Below are 18,019 nucleotides of genomic sequence, written 5' to 3'. Positions count from 1 at the left end.
TAAATTGAACAAGCATTAGCGCAAAGGTATTCCCACTTTTGCAAGGGAATTTGAAAATCCTTTCTTTTTTTTTTCTTTTTTCTTTTTTTACTTTAATTTATATGCCGCCCTTCTCCGGAGACTCAGGGCGGCTTACAGTGCGCTAAGCAATAGCCTTCATTCTTTTGTATGTTTATACAAAGTCAGCTTATTGCCCCCACAAACTGGGTCCTCATTTCCCATTTCACCTACCTTTGAAAGGATGGAAGGCTGAATCAACCTTGAGCCTGGTGAGATTTGAACTTGCAGTAATTGCAAGCAGCAGATGTTAATAACAGTGCTTTAGTCCACTGTACCACAGGCTCTTTTGAATTGTATTACAGGCTCTTTCTTCTTTCTTTCTTTCTTTCTTTCTTTCTTTCTTTCTTTCTTTCTTTCTTTCTTTCTTTCTTTCTTTTCTCTCATTCATTCATTCATTCTTTCATTCATTCCTTTCTATGTTATGCTAACTTTGTATGTGTCCACTACAGCCTACAGAACTTAATGAGAAATTTGTTTATTCACTAAAATGTCTGCAAAGCTAAATACTTTAAACCTCGCTTGCCTAGTCTCGTAATAAATAAGAATCCCATTTTCCCATATATTTCCGATCCAGTGACATTTACAGTGATGAGAAAAATGGGTTTCCGCTCTCAAATGATGTGTGAATTTAGTGTCGTCGTAAATGGTGCCTTGGCTCTTGACATCCTTTCTCTCTCATCTCATTCTCGGGATATTTGTCTCAGTCTTGATTTCCTCTTTGGTATTTTGGATTTAGATCCCTCCCACAGGTAAACCCAAATGAAGAGAGGGGAAATGTTTGGGAGAAAGAGAGGAATGCATAAAGAAATCTTAAAGAAGAGTGTATTGATGTACAGGATTTTATATGTGATAGAAGCTGTAATGCTTCTCTACTTTTTGATCGTCTTTTCCCACAGATAAATTTTGAATTTGCTGTAGCTCAGTTTTGTGTAGAGCTTGTTAGCAACATTTGGAGTGTGCATGCCTTGGATTTTACTCAAAGCACTAGCAGCAGAGATAAATTCATTCTTTTTCAGCTAGCGGTGATAAGGAAGCTGAAAATCAAAGCTTTCAGAAACCTGCCCGTTCCCTTCTCTTTAACATTGGGTTGATAGTCTCCTCTCTGCTCCTCTCCCTTAGCTTAGTATACCTTAGTCAGTCCTTGGCTTCATATATCTGTGAATCCAAAGAGGTTTATGTGGGTTTGGGTGTTGGGTGGATTAAAACAGAATAACAGAGTTGGAAGGGACCTTGGACGTCTTCTAGTCCAACCCCCTGCTCAAGCAGGAAACCCTATACCATTTTTATTTTTAATTTGATTTATATGCCGCCCTTCTCCGGAGACTCAGGGCGGCTTACACTGCGTTAAGCAATAGCCTTCATCCTTTTGTATATTTATACAAAGTCAGCTTATTGCCCCCACAAACTGGGTCCTCATTTAACCTACCCTAGAAAGGATGGAAGGCTGAGTCAACCTTGAGCCTGGTAGGATTCGAACCTGCAGTAATTGCAGACAGCTATGTTAATAACTGGGTGCTTTAAACCACTGTACTACCAAGGCATTTCAGACAAGTGGTTGCCCAGTCTCTTTTTAAAAACTTCCAGTGTTCGAGCACCCACAACTTCTAGTGGCAGGTCGTTCCACTGGTTAATTGTTCTAGCTGTCAGGAAATTTCTCCTTAATTCCAGGTTGTTTCTTTCCTTGGTTAGTTTCCATTCGTTCCTTCTTCTCCTGCCTTCAGGTACTACAGATTGACCCCCTCTCCTTTGGGGCAGCCCCTCAAATACTGGACGACTGCTGTGATGTCCCCCCTAGTCCTTCTCTTCTGAACTTATGCAGAATAGCAGAGTTGGAAGGGACTTTGGAGGTCTTCTAGTCCAGCCCCCTGCTCAAGCCGGAAATCCTATACCATTACAGACAAATGGTTGTCCAGTCTCTTTTTAGAAGCTCCTGTGTTGGAGATTAATTGTTCTAACTGTCAGGAAATTTCTACTTAGTTCTGGGTTGCTTCTCTCCTAATGGTAACTGAATTTGCTACTCGGTTGTTGAGCTCTCCGCAGTCTTTTCCTAACAGTTTAAAATGGAGCTTGCATTTTTACAGGGAAATTGTGGGAGGACCACTAGTCCTCAACTTACAACCACAATTGAGCCCCAAGTTTCCATTGCTCAGCAAGACAGTTAGGTGAGTTTTGCCCCCGTTTACGACCTTTCTTGCCACAGGTGTTAAGGGAATCCCTGCAGTCATTAAGTGAGTCACTCGGTGGTTAAGTGAATCGGGCTTCCCCTATTGACTCTGCTTCTCAGAAGGTCGCAGATGGTGATCACGCAACCCAGGGACATGGCAACCGTCATAAATAGGAGTCAGTATTAGACAGGGGGATGGACTAGAAGACCTCTAAGGTCCCTTCGAACTCTGCCATCCTGTATTCTGCTGAGATACGTAGACGATATGGAAGATACATGAAGCACTCCTTGAACAACAGCACGAGTCTTGTCAATATGACTGTGTGCAGAGATAATTTGTTTATATTGTGAATTTCTCTTGTATAAATTGTCTCTTTGAAAGCAGGGTGACTGAACATCTAATTTTGTTTACCTTAAACCTTGTTCTCGTTGCTTCCCGCCCTCTTGGAACATAAATTTCTCCCTTCTCTCTTTCCAGATCACCCAGGAAGCTGGAGAATTCATGATTACTTTTCCTTACGGCTACCACGCCGGGTTCAACCACGGATTCAACTGTGCAGAATCCACCAATTTCGCCACCCTGCGATGGATCGATTACGGCAAAATGGCCACCCAGGTCAGTTCCTGCCTCCTTTCCGGGCTCGTGCAGAGGAAATTTAAAAAACAACAACATTGTGCGTTGCAACCCATGGCTTGCAAATTGGGGCCGGATCGGAGCGTGAGAGTCAGCAGCACGGAACAAACTTTCATTTTATCTGGGTTCTGTCCTTTAATACCTGCAAATTCTAATTTCCCAATTCTGCTGCCGTTGGGAAACCAGGCTTAGCGGTGGAGGAGATAATCAGGGAATCCCGGAGGGAAAAAATCAAATTGACACGAGAGGAAGTGTTTCCCCAGGGCCGGTTTCAAACTTGCAAACGATTGTTTGTTGGGTGTGTGGATTGTGTTCACTGAGCAGAGATTTTAGGTAATGTCAGGCTTGTGTTCCAAGCCGCAGATTACCACTACATCTAAGCGTTCCTTCTGTTGTTAATGAAAAGAAGAGAGAGGAATAATATTGTATCTCTTTGATATTCTTAAAATAGATCTGGTGCTAGCTCGAGTCACTTTCCTCTTGCTACCTAATATTAATTAATGTTTTTTCCCCCTTTATTGCCTGGAGATCAAACAGTCCACGTGGTTCTGTCTTTTCCCTCCCCCCACTTTCACATAAACACTTTGAAATAGACAAGAGAGAGAGTGAAAATTCGAATTTGGGGCTTCTCACCTCTATTTTAACACTCCAACTGCTACATTATACTGGCTTGAGTCATGGCTACGGTTTCAGGATATGCCAAATGTTTCATCATTGAACCGGTTTCAAATATTCTGTTTTTGGGTCCCAAAAGAAATGCAAAATGGCCGGTTTCAGTCATTTGGGGAGCCCAAGACAGAATTTGGGATAGTTTAGATTCAAAATGTTGCACACCCCCAACAATTGTCTTATTTTCTGATACGTGTTTCTGGAAGGGTTGATATTTGGTGTGTTGTCCCTTGCTCGAGAATGAATTGCTATAGCTTGTGGAACGTTAGGAACATACAAGTCATCCTAGACTTACGACGGGTTGTTTACAACTGTTCAAAGTTCTGACGGTCCTTTTCAGTCTGGTACTTACAACCTGGATTTGGAAAACGTTCCTATTCTCTCTCTCTCTCTTTAGCTCTCTCTCTCTAGCTCTCTCTAGCTCTCTCTCCCCCTCTCACACTCTCTCTCTCTCTCTCTCTCTCTCTCTCTCTCTCTCTCTCTCTCTCTCTCTCTCTCTCTCTCTCTCTCTCACACACACACACACACACACACACACACACACACACACACGGCACCCTCATGAATGCATGTCAGGGGCTCAATAACTGACCTGCGCTTCCCGCCATATGCAGCATCCCAGGGACAAACGACCACATTTCATGGTTGTTTGGCCCATTTACTTCTGATTTTTGGCAAAAACCAGCCCCATAGCTGGTTTGCTTAATAACTGCAGGATTCATTTAACGGCCACCGGGAAAAAATCCCCTCCTAAAATCAGGTCGCTCACGTGGGTGACCTGATTTACGACCATTACAACTTAACAGCCATGATAGGCGGACTCCATCGTGGTTGTATATCGCGGACCAGCTGTCTATCCTTTTAAGTAACTTCCTCTACTAGCCTTTTAGGCTAAGAGGCTGTATCAAGAAGAGCCTCATGTCAGAATCCAGAGAAGTGACTATGCCTCTCCGCAGCACATGGATCTCAGCCTAGACTATTGTGCCCAGTTTTGTGCATCGCATTTTCGGAAACACATTGACAAACGGCAGAACGTCGAGGAAAGAACAGCCAAAATGATAAAGCACCTGGGAAGAATGCTTTATGAAGCACAGTTGTTGAAAGCAACGCAAGACATGACAGCTGTCTTCAAATACCTGAAATACAGAAGATGGAGCTACTCAGCTACTCAGAGCAGTTCAGGAGACAGAGCAAGGAACGGTGGGTTTAAGTGATAAGGAAATAGCGTTTGACTGGCCAGCACTGGCTGGGGAATCCTGGGAATTGAAGCCCAGGCATCTTCAAAGTTGGAAAGCCCAGTTCTCCGTGAACTGCGTGTGGTTGTGTGTGACTAAATTGGCTTCCCCCACAGACAGATTTCCTTGGTTGGAAATAACCGTAGTTTGTAGTCCTACACAACTAGAAAGGATTTGGGGCCACGAACAAAGAACTTGTATCACCAAGGAGACCCACGTACTAGATCTCTGTATAATACTCTACAGATAGCCCTTGACTTATAACCACACTGGAGCCCAACATTTCTGTGGCTAAGTGAAACATTTGTTAAGTGAATTTAGCCCCATTTTACGACCTTTCTTGCCCCAGTTATTAAGTGAATCTGGCTTCCTCCTTGACTTTGTTTGTCGGGAGGTCGCAAAAGGGGATCACGTGACCCCGGGACACTGCAACAGTCATAAATATGAGTCAGTTGCCAAGCATCCGAATTTTGATGATGCAAACACAGCGATGCTACAACGGTCCTAAGTGTGAAAAACGGTCATAAGTCACTTTTCTCGGCCGTTATAACTTTGAACGGTCACCAAATGAATTGTTGTAAGTCGAGGACTACCTGTATTCTGGCCCCACCTCCTTTCAGTCAACCCACACAGTGAACAGGTATGTTTCGTTTGAGGAACAATGACCACAAACCACTTCTAAAGGAGGCTTTGCCAAGCCTGTAAGAATCACCATTTATATAAATCAGGAATTGGGCCTAAAAATAGCACTTTTAATCAAAGGACGGTTTTCCCCATCCCATCCCAATCTGCCTTTCAGCATTTCCTGCTTTTTTGCGTAATTTAAAAAGGAAGATTTTTTTTTTCAACTTGAGCTAGCACAGGCCATTGAGAATTTGGCCTGAGGGGGGGCAGAGAACATCTTAATGCTCCGATCATGGGGGGAGACTCGATCATGTAAAGAAAGCGTATCACGCCGCTTAATTTTGAAGCGATTCTGAGTTTGAAGTGTCTACGCACTTCCCTTGCTTTTAAGCTACAATCTAAACCGCCATTACTCTTGGCAGCTTTAGGCAGTGGCCACATCGACGCTGTGAGCTGGTTATCCAGGTTTTCTCCGTTTGTCCCGCTGGCCTTCAAAACAGAGCAGCTTCTCGTGGAAATTCTGATGAGAGCTTTAAGGACCACAAATGCCTGCAAGACAGCAAGCTCTGAGATTAAAAGCAATTTTGGGTTTAGCCAGGTTGTTCGCAAACAACTGACGTTTTGCCAAACCCTCCTCCTCCTCCTCCCCCCACCCCATCCCCGGCTTACATTGTTGGGAGCTGTAGCGTGAAATTACTGAACAAGCCCTGATGGGCAGAGATTCTAAGTTACTTGAGGGAGAGGGAAGTTGGTGAGATGTCACCCTGTTTTCTTTTCATTGTATCCTATTTACTCGTTCCCTCTCGTTGCACTAGGCACCATGGTTTGGCTTTTCTTGAGTAAGAGTAGGATTTCTAATACCAATAGAAGTGAATATTTGTAACTTAGGGTTGAACTGTGGGCTCCTTGGTGCTCTCTGAGCTTGATGGTTTTCTTGCAGACATTTCATGACCCAACTAGGTAACATCATCAGTGCTAGAAGGGAGTAGAGTTTGTGGAGAGGAGGAGGATTGTGGGCTCCTTGGTGCTCTCTGAGCTTGGTGGTTTTCTTGCAGACGTTTCATGACCCAGCTAAGTAACATCATCAGTGCTAGAATGGTTTGTTCCCTGCTTATATACAGTAGCTTGTGCTGCCAACTCAGACAAACAATCAAAACAATCAAACAATAAATCACAACCTCATCAAGGAACTACCAAGAATTCTCCCAGCAAAACTGACAGGGCCAGCCACTTGTATATAAACAGAGAACCAACCCCACTCCCTTCTAGCACTGATGATGTTACCTAGTATGGCAATGAAACGTCTGCAAGAAAACAACCGTGCACAGAGAGCACCAAGGACCCCACAGGAATCCTAATGCTTGTTGGACAGGGGTTTAATGTGCTGCACACCTCCTGGCAGCATTGTGCTCACCCAGCTTGTTGCCCTCCTGACCAGCATCTCTGTCTGCATCATTGACCAGGTCTGTAGGTTGGGCATCCACGGTGCTTCCTCTTTGCTCTGAAAACCATAAATCTCCAAATGAAAGGTGAGAAATTGTTGTGATAGGGGGTTTTCCCCCTTCTTTTCTTCACAAGCTGATGGTAATGAAAGAAGTCAATGCTTCTCAACCTTGGCAACTTTAAGATGTGTGGACTTCAACTCCCAGAATTCCCCAGCCAGCTATGTTAAAGTTGCTAAGGTTGAGAAACACTGAGATAAGGCAAGTTACGCTGTTATCTTTGAGCCATGTGTATTCTTCGGTAAACATTTGACAATTCAAATCTGATTTTCTGTCCATTTGCTCAGAAGCGTGCTACACAAAGTGTACAGCAATGAGCTTTCTCCTAGGTTAGACTCAACCACGTTATAGCAACGGCGGAAGAAAACTGAATTCTGCCTAATATTTTGAAAATAACTAAATCACCCCTCTTTGTTGTACCTCCTTATTTAGGTCGTGTGGAGCGATGTTTTATTTTCCCCGCTTTAAAAATCCTTTCTGTTCTTCCTCGACAGTCCCGAGATTTACCTACTACTACTACTAAGCTCAGATAATAATACGGTGGGTTTTTCTTTTCTAATCTTTTCTTTTTTAAGTTTCTCCTTGCACAATTGTGATACGCCCAGCAGCAGAGAGTGCAGCAGTTCTGACTTTTAATACTGGCCATGTTTTATAAGTTGCTCGTTCCATTAAAAAGAAAATGTAAGCAATACATAAATATTCATGTTCCCGAAATAAGCTTTTTGTTTTGATTTTTTTTTTTTAAAAAAGTACTCGCTTCTATTTGCCTAAAAGTTCCGTCCTCTCCCTCTCTAACAAAAAAGGAGAATATTGCTGACTATACACACACACACAAATATACACACTGGGAGTCAAAATATCCAGCATCTTGAAACATTTCATCTAATTCTGGCTGGTAAATTATGTGCTGCAATTGAATGATTACCGCAAGGCCTGAAAGAAGCAGCATTAATAACTCACAGGGCTGCGAACTACGGCAGTCTCAATTTGCTTTACAAACAAACAGGGGAATTTAAACAATCAGCTCATTAGAAGCAACTTTCCCCCCCTCCCATAGTAATGATGGGGGCCAGCATCAGTATTAGCAGGACATGGGCTCTTCGGCTACAGGACTCAAGGCCCCAGGTTTGGTTTTGGGAAACCAGGTAGACCGATCACCTGTGTTGTGGCCCATACGCAGTCTGTGCAGTTAGTAGCTGATTCAGACAGCGAGGAGGCTGGTGTGGTGCTGCGCCAGCAGCCTGTGCAGCTGGCACTCGAGTCGGACAATGGGGAGGCTGGAGAAGATGTGGTGCCAGAGGCGGGGATTCAGCCAGGGCCTTCAGCACCTCCAGAAGCTCCTATAAGTGAAGAGGAGGAAGAGGAGGAGCCTCTTCTCGATGCACGGGTGCACAGAGCTACCAAAAGGCAGGAGTGGCTCCTCAGGAGGAGGTCTCCTCGAGAGTAAGGCTTGGGGCTAATTGGCCACTCTCTTAGCCTATTTAAAGAGGAATGTCGACTGAAGCAATTTGCAGGGAACAACTTCGTTCACATACCTTTGTGTCTTGTCTTGCTTATCAGCTTCCTGCAAATTGCTTCTGGGCAATCTGCCAACCATAGTAAGCTTTCAGTTATTATTCTTTGAATTCTTGGCGGCTGTTAATGCATTGTTGCAAAAGACTGGTTTATTTAGTAAACTAAGGTTTGAACGGACTGTGTGTGTGCTGCGTTCTTTGGGGTCCGTAGCTGGGGCAGAACAACCTGGGGAGGGGCTGGACTAGAAGATCTCCAAGGTCCCTTCCAGCTCTCTTCAGATTGGGGAGGGGGAGAATGGCTAAGTAGGTCTTCCTAAACACCGATTTAACAGAAAATTGGCCTGCTGAGTATTTGTAGGTAGAGTTGGCGAGACTGCCGATGGAATGATTTCGCCCTAGAGGCTTCTGCCTTCCTCGCTCTCCTTAGCAGCCAACCAGGGTGGAAAATTGGCTAAGTTTCTGCAAGGGCCATTCCAGTAGAGTTCCATGGGTGTAAGTTGGTGGTAAATGAAATTCTGAGCACAAATGGCCTTGGATGGTTTGACGTACAGACAGTCCTCTACTTACAACAAACAGTTTGTTTAGTGGCCGTTCGAAGTTACAAGGGCACTGGAAAAAGTGACTCGGGACCGGGTTTTTTATACACTTAACGACCGTTGCAGCATCCCCCTCAGTCACGTGATCAAAATCCAGACACTCAGCAACTGGCATTTACGATGGTCGCGGTGTCCTGAAGTCACGTGATCCCATTTTGTGACCATCTGATAAGTGAAGTCAATGAGGAAACCCGATTCGCTTAACAACCGTGTGGTTAGCTTAACCACTGCAGTGATTCACTTAACAACTGTGACAAGAAAGGTCATAAAGTGGAGGAGACCTCATTTAACAACTGTCTAGTTTAGCAGTGGAAATGTTGGGCTCAATTGCAGTCGTAAGTCGAGGACTGCCTGTGTTTTTCTGCCTCCTTTTCCCGTGTAAATGGGAGGAGGAATTACCTCCTTAATCAAGGGCAGGCCCTGAAAGATTTAAAGATAATAAATGAAATAATTGGAGGAAGCAGAATGAGTCCAAATGAGCAGCTGGCTAACTGTTCAGAGTGATTTAACTGTGACACAACATGATGTACCTTGAAGGCCTCAGTTTAGAATTGCAGTCAGCAAAAAGCAAACATCAGTAAATGAATCTATTGATTAAATTTGGATGTAATTAAAACCTGCAGTCTTCAAGCAAGGCAGCCTTTTGCCTTACAGAGCGGTCTAGAGAAGAGGAAAGAATTGGAAAGGAAGAGAAGGAAGGGATTGCATCTTGAGCATTAAATGAAATGCTTGAAATTCTTTAGTGATATCACTCCCATCGTTCTTGAGCATTGACTCTGTTAGCTGAACTTAGTGTGACGTCAGAAATTTCCTGGATGGAAGTTGCGGATAGCTGGATTACAGCGTTGACCGAGAGGGGAAGACCTGAAAAACAATGCACCCTGTGTAGTCTGTGGAGATTCTCACTCATTCAGGTGATGGTTGTTCCAAAGGTGCTTTTTCAGCAGCTCCAAGAAGGCTCCACCCCTATTTGCACCATTCAGGTGACCCTGAGGACACAGACAAACCTCCAAGTGGCCCCAACGGCCCTCTAAAAGCATGCAAATGTCCAGCTGTCTGCAAGGAGTATAAATCCTTCCGTTCCTCACCGTCCAGTCAGAGCTGAAGAAGCTTCTTGGAGGAGAAGCAAAACGTCTTGGATGAGAAACAAAACGTCAAAGAAAAAACAGAAAGTCCACTTGCCTCTTGAAAAAAAAGCACCTTTGGGACAACCATGTGTAGCTCAAAGAATGGGTCTGGTAGCTCAGCAGACTAAAAGCATTGTGATTAGCACCAGCTGTCTGCAATTACTGTAAGTTTGAATCTCACCAGGCTCAAGGTTGACTCAGCCTTCCATCCTTTCTAAGGTAGGTTAAATGAGGACCCAGTTTGTGGGGGCAATAAGCTGACTTTGTATAAATATACAAAAGTATGAAGGCTATTGCTTAACCCATCGACCATGGTATCATGCTGCACCAGCTGGAGGAGTTAGGGGTGGGAGGCACTGTGTTTCGGTGGTTCTCCTCCTTTCTCTCTGACCGGTCGCAGGCTGTGTTGACGGGGGCAGAGGTCGACCCCGAGGCCCCTCATATGTGGGGTGCCGCAAGGGTCGGTCCTCTTGCCCCTCCTGTTCAACATTTATGTGAAGCCGCTGGGTGAGATCATCCGTGGTTTTGGGGTGAAGTACCACCAGTACGCTGATGACACCCAGCTGTACATCTCCACCCCAGACCACCCCAACGATGCCCTTGAAGTGATGTCCCGGTGCCTGGAGGCCGTGCGGATCTGGATGGGGAGGAATAGGCTCAGGCTCAACCCATCCAAGAACGAGTGGCTGTGGTTTCCGACGTCCCGATATAGTCAGTTGACGCCGTCGCTGACTATTGGGGGCGAATCGCTGGCCCCCATGGAGAGGGCTCGCAACTTGGGCGTCCTCCTGGATTCACGGCTATCTTTAGAAGAGCATTTGACGGCCGTGACCGGGAGGGTTTTCCATCAGGTTCGCCTGATTCGCCAGTTGCATCCCTTTCTGGATCGGGACTCTTTACACACAGTCACTCATGCCCTCGTCACTTCCCGCCTGGACTATTGCAACGCTCTCTACATGGGGCTCCCCTTGAGGAGCACCCGGAGGCTCCAACTGGCACAGAGTGCGGCCCGCGCGGGTGGTTATGGGAGCGACGTAGAGTTCCCACGTAACACCTCTCCTGCGCGAGCTGCACTGGCTCCCGGTGGTCTTCCGGGTGCGCTTCAAGGTTCTGGTTACCACCTTTAGAGCGCTCCATGGCTTAGGACCTGGCTATTTACGGGACCGCCTTCTACCACAATCAACCTCCCACCGGCCGGTACGCTCTCATAGAGAGGGCCTCCTCCGGGTGCCGTCAGCCAAACAGTGTCGACTGGCGGCCCCCAGGGGGAGGGCATTCTCTGTGGGGGCACCTACTATCTGGAATGAGCTCCCCCCGGAGATACGTAGGATCCCGGACCTGCGCACTTTCCGCCGCGCTCTAAAGACCTTTCTATTCCAGCAAGCCGGCCTGGCCTGACCTTTTCCCCCTTTTAATTTTTAATTTAAATTTTAAATTTAAATTTTAAATTTGTTCTAAATTTTTTGGGATGTTTTAAATTGTCTTGGGCTTAAATATTTAATTTGGTTTTAATTCTGCTCTTAACTTTTATATCTATGTGTTTTATTTTGTGCCTGTTCACCGCCCTGAGTCCTTCGGGAGTAGGGCGGTATACAAATTTGATCAAATAAATAAATTGTAAGCCACTCTGAGTCTCCGGAGAAGGGCGGCATATAAATCAAATTAAAAAAAAAAGGAAGAGTTAACGTGTCCATGTAGTGGCAACTACCGGTAGCTAGAGACGTTTGATTAAGTGCAGAAATTTGTTCTTTACCATTTCGTCTCTGTTTTTCTTCTTTATTCATGTCAGAAGCATTACAATCAAAATAAGGCATACTATACAGCAGGGATCCCCAATCTTTTCGGTTCCGTGGACCGGTGGTGGCTTTGGTGGTTTTGGAGGCACGGGAGGATGGTTTCTCATGTGCAACCTAAAACTTAAATTTGTTGTAGCTTCCGAATGCTCGCTTCCCCCCCCCCCCCCAATTATTGTGAAACAGGCTGTGTCCTTTTCTTTATCCATCAGTTCCAGCCAGCTCAGATTTCACCCAGCTTGTAGATAGTATTTTGGAACTTTTTGAAACTGCTTTCTGGTTTTACTCCTTGAAGACTTTACGACATTGGCAAATTTGGCCATTTTCATCTCTTAACTCCAGGTCATTTATAAATCAACTAAAAAGCATCCCTTTCCAGTACCGTGAAAACATTCAATTTATTCTTATTTTCTGTTCCTCTTCTAAAACTTGGATATTATGCCCAGATTATTATTATTATTATTAACCCCAATGCTAACACTAACCCCAACGGACCTCTGGGCTTGGGGATGGCCTGATAAACCCCAGAAGGTTGTTTATTACATTGTACTTTGGAATATTTGCCGCTGACATGAATTTGGGTATAAAATGATGATTGTCTGGTGGCTCATAGCTCAGCCTTCCAGAAATACCTTGAGTTGCCTGCTGGTGGTTCCCAAGGCTTACATCTCTGCATGCACGTCATCCCCAGCTGTCTCTTCTGGTTTATGCCATTCAGATGACCCTGTGTGTCTCTCTTAAAGGGTCCCAGGTCTGCCTGACAATATTATCAGCCTCCCACACTCCCCCAGACCAACATCTGCCTTCAGGCTTGGGGAAATCCCCAGCCAAGATTTCCTTATTAAGGCTGAATGACAAGCAGAGATAACAGTGGACACGAGAGGGTGAGAATTCTCTAAATCGGCAAACAAAGAAGCCGACCAAAGAACAGAGGACTCTTAATAGATGACAAAGATGGAAGTACAGGTAATCCTTAGCTTATGGCCACAATTGAGCCCATTTTTCACTGCTGAGAAATGATGATTTAAAGATCTGGAGACTTAAACATATGAAGAACAGTTGCAGGATTTGGGCATGGCTAGTCTAGAGAAAAGAAGGATTAGGAGAGACAAGATAGCACAGTTCCAATATCTCAGGGGCTGCCACAAAGAAGAAGGAGTCAAGCTATTCTCCTTATGAAGGAGAGAAGCAACCTGGAATTAAGGAGAGCAGTTAACCAGTGGAACAACTTGCCTCCAGAAGTTATGGGTGCTTCATCACTGGAAGTTTTTAAGAAGAGACTGGACAGCCACCTGTCTGAAATGGTGTAGGGTTTCCTGCTTGAGCAGGGGGTTGGATTAGAGGACCTCTGAGGTCCCTTCCAGCTCTATTCTGATTGATTGATTGATTGATTGATTGATTGATTGATCGATCTTTGGTCCTCTGTGGGCAGGAGGTGGTTGAGGTCTTACGGTAGCTGCTCCTCTCTGTTTACTTGCATGCAGGAACATTTGTAACTAAACGACTCTCCTTTTGGAAGGAGTATCAGCCTCAAAGGGCTTTTGAGGAGTTGGGGGTCAGGAATGGAAACAAGGGGTCAAGTAGCACCCATCGCCCCTCCCCCCTATTCTTCAAAGCATGTGAAGGCAGTTGAAATGGGTGGAAACCAATCAAGGAAGAAGCAACCTGGAATTAAGGAGAAGCTTCCTAACAGTGAGGACAATTAACCAGTGGAACTACCTGCCTCCAGAAGTTGCGGATGCTCCATCACTGGAGGCTTTTAAGAAGACACTTACCTGAAATGGTCTCCTGCTTGAGCAGTGGGTTAAACTAGAAGACTTCCAGGGTCCCTTCCAGCTCTTTTCTGAATTCATTGAAGATGGCACTAGAAGTCCCAGTCCCTTGGTGATTGGCCCAAAGTCTCCCAGCTGGCTTTCATGCTTAAGGCAGAGTCAGAACTCATTGTCTTCTGGTTTCTAGGCTGGTGCCTTCACCACTAGATCAAACTGGATATATGATTTATACAGGTAAAATATATGACTTATGTAGGGTAGGCTAAAGCCTCCACCTTACTGTGTGAATTTTGTTGTGGCTGGCCAGCGGCCAGCGGATCTGGCAGCAGATTCAGAGAGTGAGGAGGTTGGGGAGGAACATGGGCCAGTCCTGGAGCCTGGGGAAGGCTCTGATGAGGGCTCTGAGGCAGAGAGGGGACCAGAGCCATCTGACAGTTATCAGCTGCCTTTGGAGTCAGACATCAGTGTGAGGCAGACAAACAGCTGGAGCCTGTTCCCAGTGTGAGCATGCACAGAGTGGCCAGGAGAAGGGAACAGCTAAAGAACAAGGGTCGACTCGGGAGTAAAGCCACAGGTGGACGATGAGGAGCCCCTCCCAAAGGGAATAAAAGAGGAGCGAAAGGGGAGTGGAGTTTGCAGGAGACAATTAGTTCATTCCTGCATTCTTGCCAAGTATCTGAAAGATATCGGCCTGGCCACTCTCCAAGCCTGATAAAGGTCGATAATTGTGAACTATCTTGAAAGACTGGGGGAGAGGAAAGACTTCGATTGTCAATTAAATAAAAGGGGTCAGAACAGAATTTGGTCTTAACTGCTGCAAGAAACCCCAGCCTTTACTTCATGCTTAAATGCCGTTTCCTTCCATCTGTCTGCTGGTAAACCGGCTTCTGACCTAACTTCCTCCTTTTGGTCTGGAGGTTGTTCTGGTTCTTCGGGACCGGTTGGGTTCCCCCATGTCGCCTGGTCGGCTATGTCTGAGCTGAGCTCTTCCTTCCTCCCGCTCCCCAGCCCTTGCTGGGCACACAGCCTCCCAATCTCTCTTTGCACAGCACGAGTGTCTCTGTAAGTAACAGGTAATGTCTCGATGTTTACCCTGTGCTTAATTTCATTTTTGCATTCCTTCAAAGCGGGCGCATTCCTTGGCTGCTCATGGATTGCTCATTACAGGGCCTATCATGCGGCGATAATGCCACACTGCTGATAGTGCTGAGTGGCTGCTTTCTCTTCCATTCCCCCCCCCTTCCTTCCCCTATCTTAATTTTTTCAGCTTCTTTTCTTTTTCCGGTTTTCCAATCTCGAGATCGTTTTAGACTCCCTTCTCTTAATTATATTTCTGCTTTGGGGCTCTCTCAGCCGCCCCTCCCCTCCCCTCCCCTCCCCACCGGTAGACGGGTCTATTTCTGGTACCTAGTCCCCAGATCATAATAATAATTTTAATTAGTACCTTCTGAGACTATTTCCAGTCCTGAGATACTTTGAGAGAGATTGGTGGGGAGAAATTGGTGTCTGGCGTAAGTGCAGAACTCAGACTTTGCTCTTCTGTAGAGAAGGCTACGTTTGCCATCCGATTCTCCTTTGTCCAACATAAGCAAAAGTTAATTGAACCACAATCTACAGTTTTCTACAGTTTAAAAAAAAAAAACCCGCACACCTGCGACCTGCCTTTGGATTCAGATGATGCATGCATGCGTGTATGTGTGTGTGTGTGTGAGCCATTTTTTTCCATTCTGACAACAGCAGTTCTCATTCCTCCTTAGCCAGAAGCTTGTAGACAGAATCCAGTTTTGCACAGAAAACAGGAAAAGGACTTTTTACCCACCCAAGCGTCCATCTTTGTCAAGTTTTGTCTTGGGATCCAATTTTGGCATTCATAGAATTGTTAAGGAGTCTTGCGGAGACTTGCAAACAGGGGAATGGATGAGATGGGTGGGGGGTGCCAGCGGCTTTAACAAAGCATTAATAACAGAATAACAGAGTTGGAAGGGACCTTGGAGGTCTTCTAGTCCTACCCCCTGCTCAGGCAGGAGACCCTATGCCATTTCAAACAGATATCTTTTTCAATCTCTTCTTGAAAACCTCCAGTGATAGAGCAGCCACAACATCTGGAGGTAAGTCGTTCCACTGTTCCCCTCCCCCTCCTCCCCCTCTCTGCAAAGCCCACTCCCTTCTGGCACTGATGACGTTACCTAGTTGGGTAATGAAACGTCTACAAGAAATCCACCTAGTTCAGAGCGCACCGAGGACCCCTCACCTGGAAGATTTCTTCCTATCTTATTTATCTTCTTATGCACAGATACCTTTCATCTACTTTCCATGTTTTATTTTCCTCCTTCCCCACCCCAAAGCCTGTCAAATTCCTTCCCTGGTACGAGAAAGCTGATTGAACATCCCATTCTGAGGACGAGAGTGGGATGGTTCCCCCCCCCATATTAATTTGTGGGGCGGAGGGAAGGGACACCTTCCCAGTGACAGCTGGAACGTCTGCCTGCATTGTTAACCGTTCAGCATCTGTACGTTGAGAGGAGCCATTGCTCTGGTGAAACTTCTTAACGGTGTTAATTTAAAAACGCCCTCGATGAATTGCAACCTAACTCCGAAGCGGGAATATAAGATCCGCTGTCTCCTGCTGCAACGCTTAATGAAAACATGTTTCCCGGCTGGCAGCTCTGTCTGGTACATGTGGGTGTATTTGCAATAACTCGGCGTGGAACAATGTTTGGCCTGAAGAAATTGCATTAGGAAGCGTTGCGCTCAGTACAGCTTCGCCCGCCTTCTGGTGGAACGTGGGGGCTCTGAGCCGTTGACCCCGGCGTTGTTCTTATTAATTAAACTCGGATACCATCAGAGTCCCACCGACTCCGGGTGACGCCTTGGTAAACGGTGTTAAAAAGAACAAAGCAATTATGCAAAATAAGGGATGAAAGACAGCAGCCAGACAAGAGCAGATGCCAAATGCACATCGAGTGCCGGTCAGTCCTTGACTTACGACGGTTTGTTTAGCGACTGTTCGAAGTTACAATGGCACGGAAAAATGTGAGAAAGGTTTCTCAAGAGTTACAACCTTTTGCAGCATCCCCGCAATCGTGGGTTTAACATTCGGATGCTTGGCAAGCGGTTCATAGTTATGACCCTTGCGGTATCCCAGGATCCCCTCTTGCGACCTGCTGACAAGCAAAGTCAAGGGGGAAGGCAGGTTCACTTCACAGCTGTGTTACTAACTTATCCACTGCAGTGATTCACTTAACGACCGTGGCAAGAAAGGTGGGTAAATTGGGGCAACTTAACAAATCTCTCACTTAAGAAGAGCAATCTGGGGCCCAGTTGTGGTCGTAAGTCGAGGACTACCCGCAGAGAGTCCATCAGACCTGAGGAAAGAACCAGGTCTTCAAGACCCCTTCGAAATCCACCAGCAGGATGACAGCCATCCGGATCACGAGGCGCCATGGGGATTTGACAGATGTCATTCCTTAATTGAAGGGGCCCAGAGCACACCGGAGTCCCTGCCAGATTGAATCCACCAGGCAGATGCTACGGGAGACATGCAGTCCCTCAAGTAACCAAGCTCTTTTGCTAGACAGAATTCTAATTTTTTAAAATGTATTTTTTATTTATTCATCAACGAAAATTACAGATACGAAGAATCCAAATGAAAAACAAAATTAAAATGTGACAGGGACAATACGCACGGCCCCTTAGGAACTTCTTAAATATGGAGTGAGGCCCACAGAAGTTAAGCTAGAATTAAAACTCTGAAAGGAAAAACAACTGAATTGGGTAAGATATGCCAGACTTTGGCCACTCTTGTTACAAAAATCAAATTTTTTTACGATCGAGTTTAAAGTGGCTTACATTAAGTTTAAAGCGGTTGTTCGCACATAGTACATCGCGATTAAAACTAAAAAAAAAAGTCATTTACAGCTAAAACGAGTTCTAATATGGGCCATTCTTGACTTACGACGACAACTGGAACCAGAATTTCCAAGCGAGAAAGTTGTTAAATGAGCCCTGTCAAATTTCACTGCCGCTATTATCCAACCGCGTGAAGTAATTTTACAACTGCCACAATTCACTTAACAAATGTGGCAAGAGAAGCCGTAAAACGGGGCAGAACTCACTTGGCAACATAAATTGTGAGCTCAGTTGTGGTCGTACGTTGAGGACTACCCGTAGTAGAGCCCGGAACGGCTTAAGAGCTTGGCTGGCTGGGGAATTCTGGGAGTTGAAGTCCACAAGTCTTAACGCAGCCAAGGTTGGACACCCCTGGCTTGAAGCTCTGAATCTGCTGCTCATGTGAAACACACAAGGATGCGATCCCATTTTCTGAGTTAC

At 45.5% G+C, this 18,019-nt stretch overlaps 1 protein-coding gene across 3 annotated transcripts in view; it reads left to right on the top strand.

The window, feature by feature from the left end:
- The window catches only part of KDM4B (lysine demethylase 4B), a 256,770-nt gene that overhangs the window by 112,656 nt on the left and 126,095 nt on the right, over positions 1-18,019 (top strand). For 2 of the 3 annotated variants that reach the window (XM_070944548.1, XM_070944550.1), the window contains exon 9: positions 2,703-2,840. In XM_070944548.1, the coding sequence (XP_070800649.1) occupies positions 2,703-2,840 (138 nt within the window). Of the gene's footprint in view, positions 1-2,702; positions 2,841-7,320; positions 7,390-18,019 lie in introns of those variants that run through there. The other variant, XM_070944552.1, reaches the window with a different exon arrangement.

Source organism: Pituophis catenifer, unplaced genomic scaffold (genome assembly GCF_029215685.1).
Source record: "Pituophis catenifer annectens isolate HBS135680 unplaced genomic scaffold, rPitCat1.0.hap2 SCAF_1, whole genome shotgun sequence".
Taxonomy (NCBI): Eukaryota; Metazoa; Chordata; class Lepidosauria; order Squamata; family Colubridae; genus Pituophis; species Pituophis catenifer.
The sequence above is the reverse complement of the archived record's forward strand: the minus strand, read 5'-3'. Positions and strand labels throughout refer to the sequence as shown.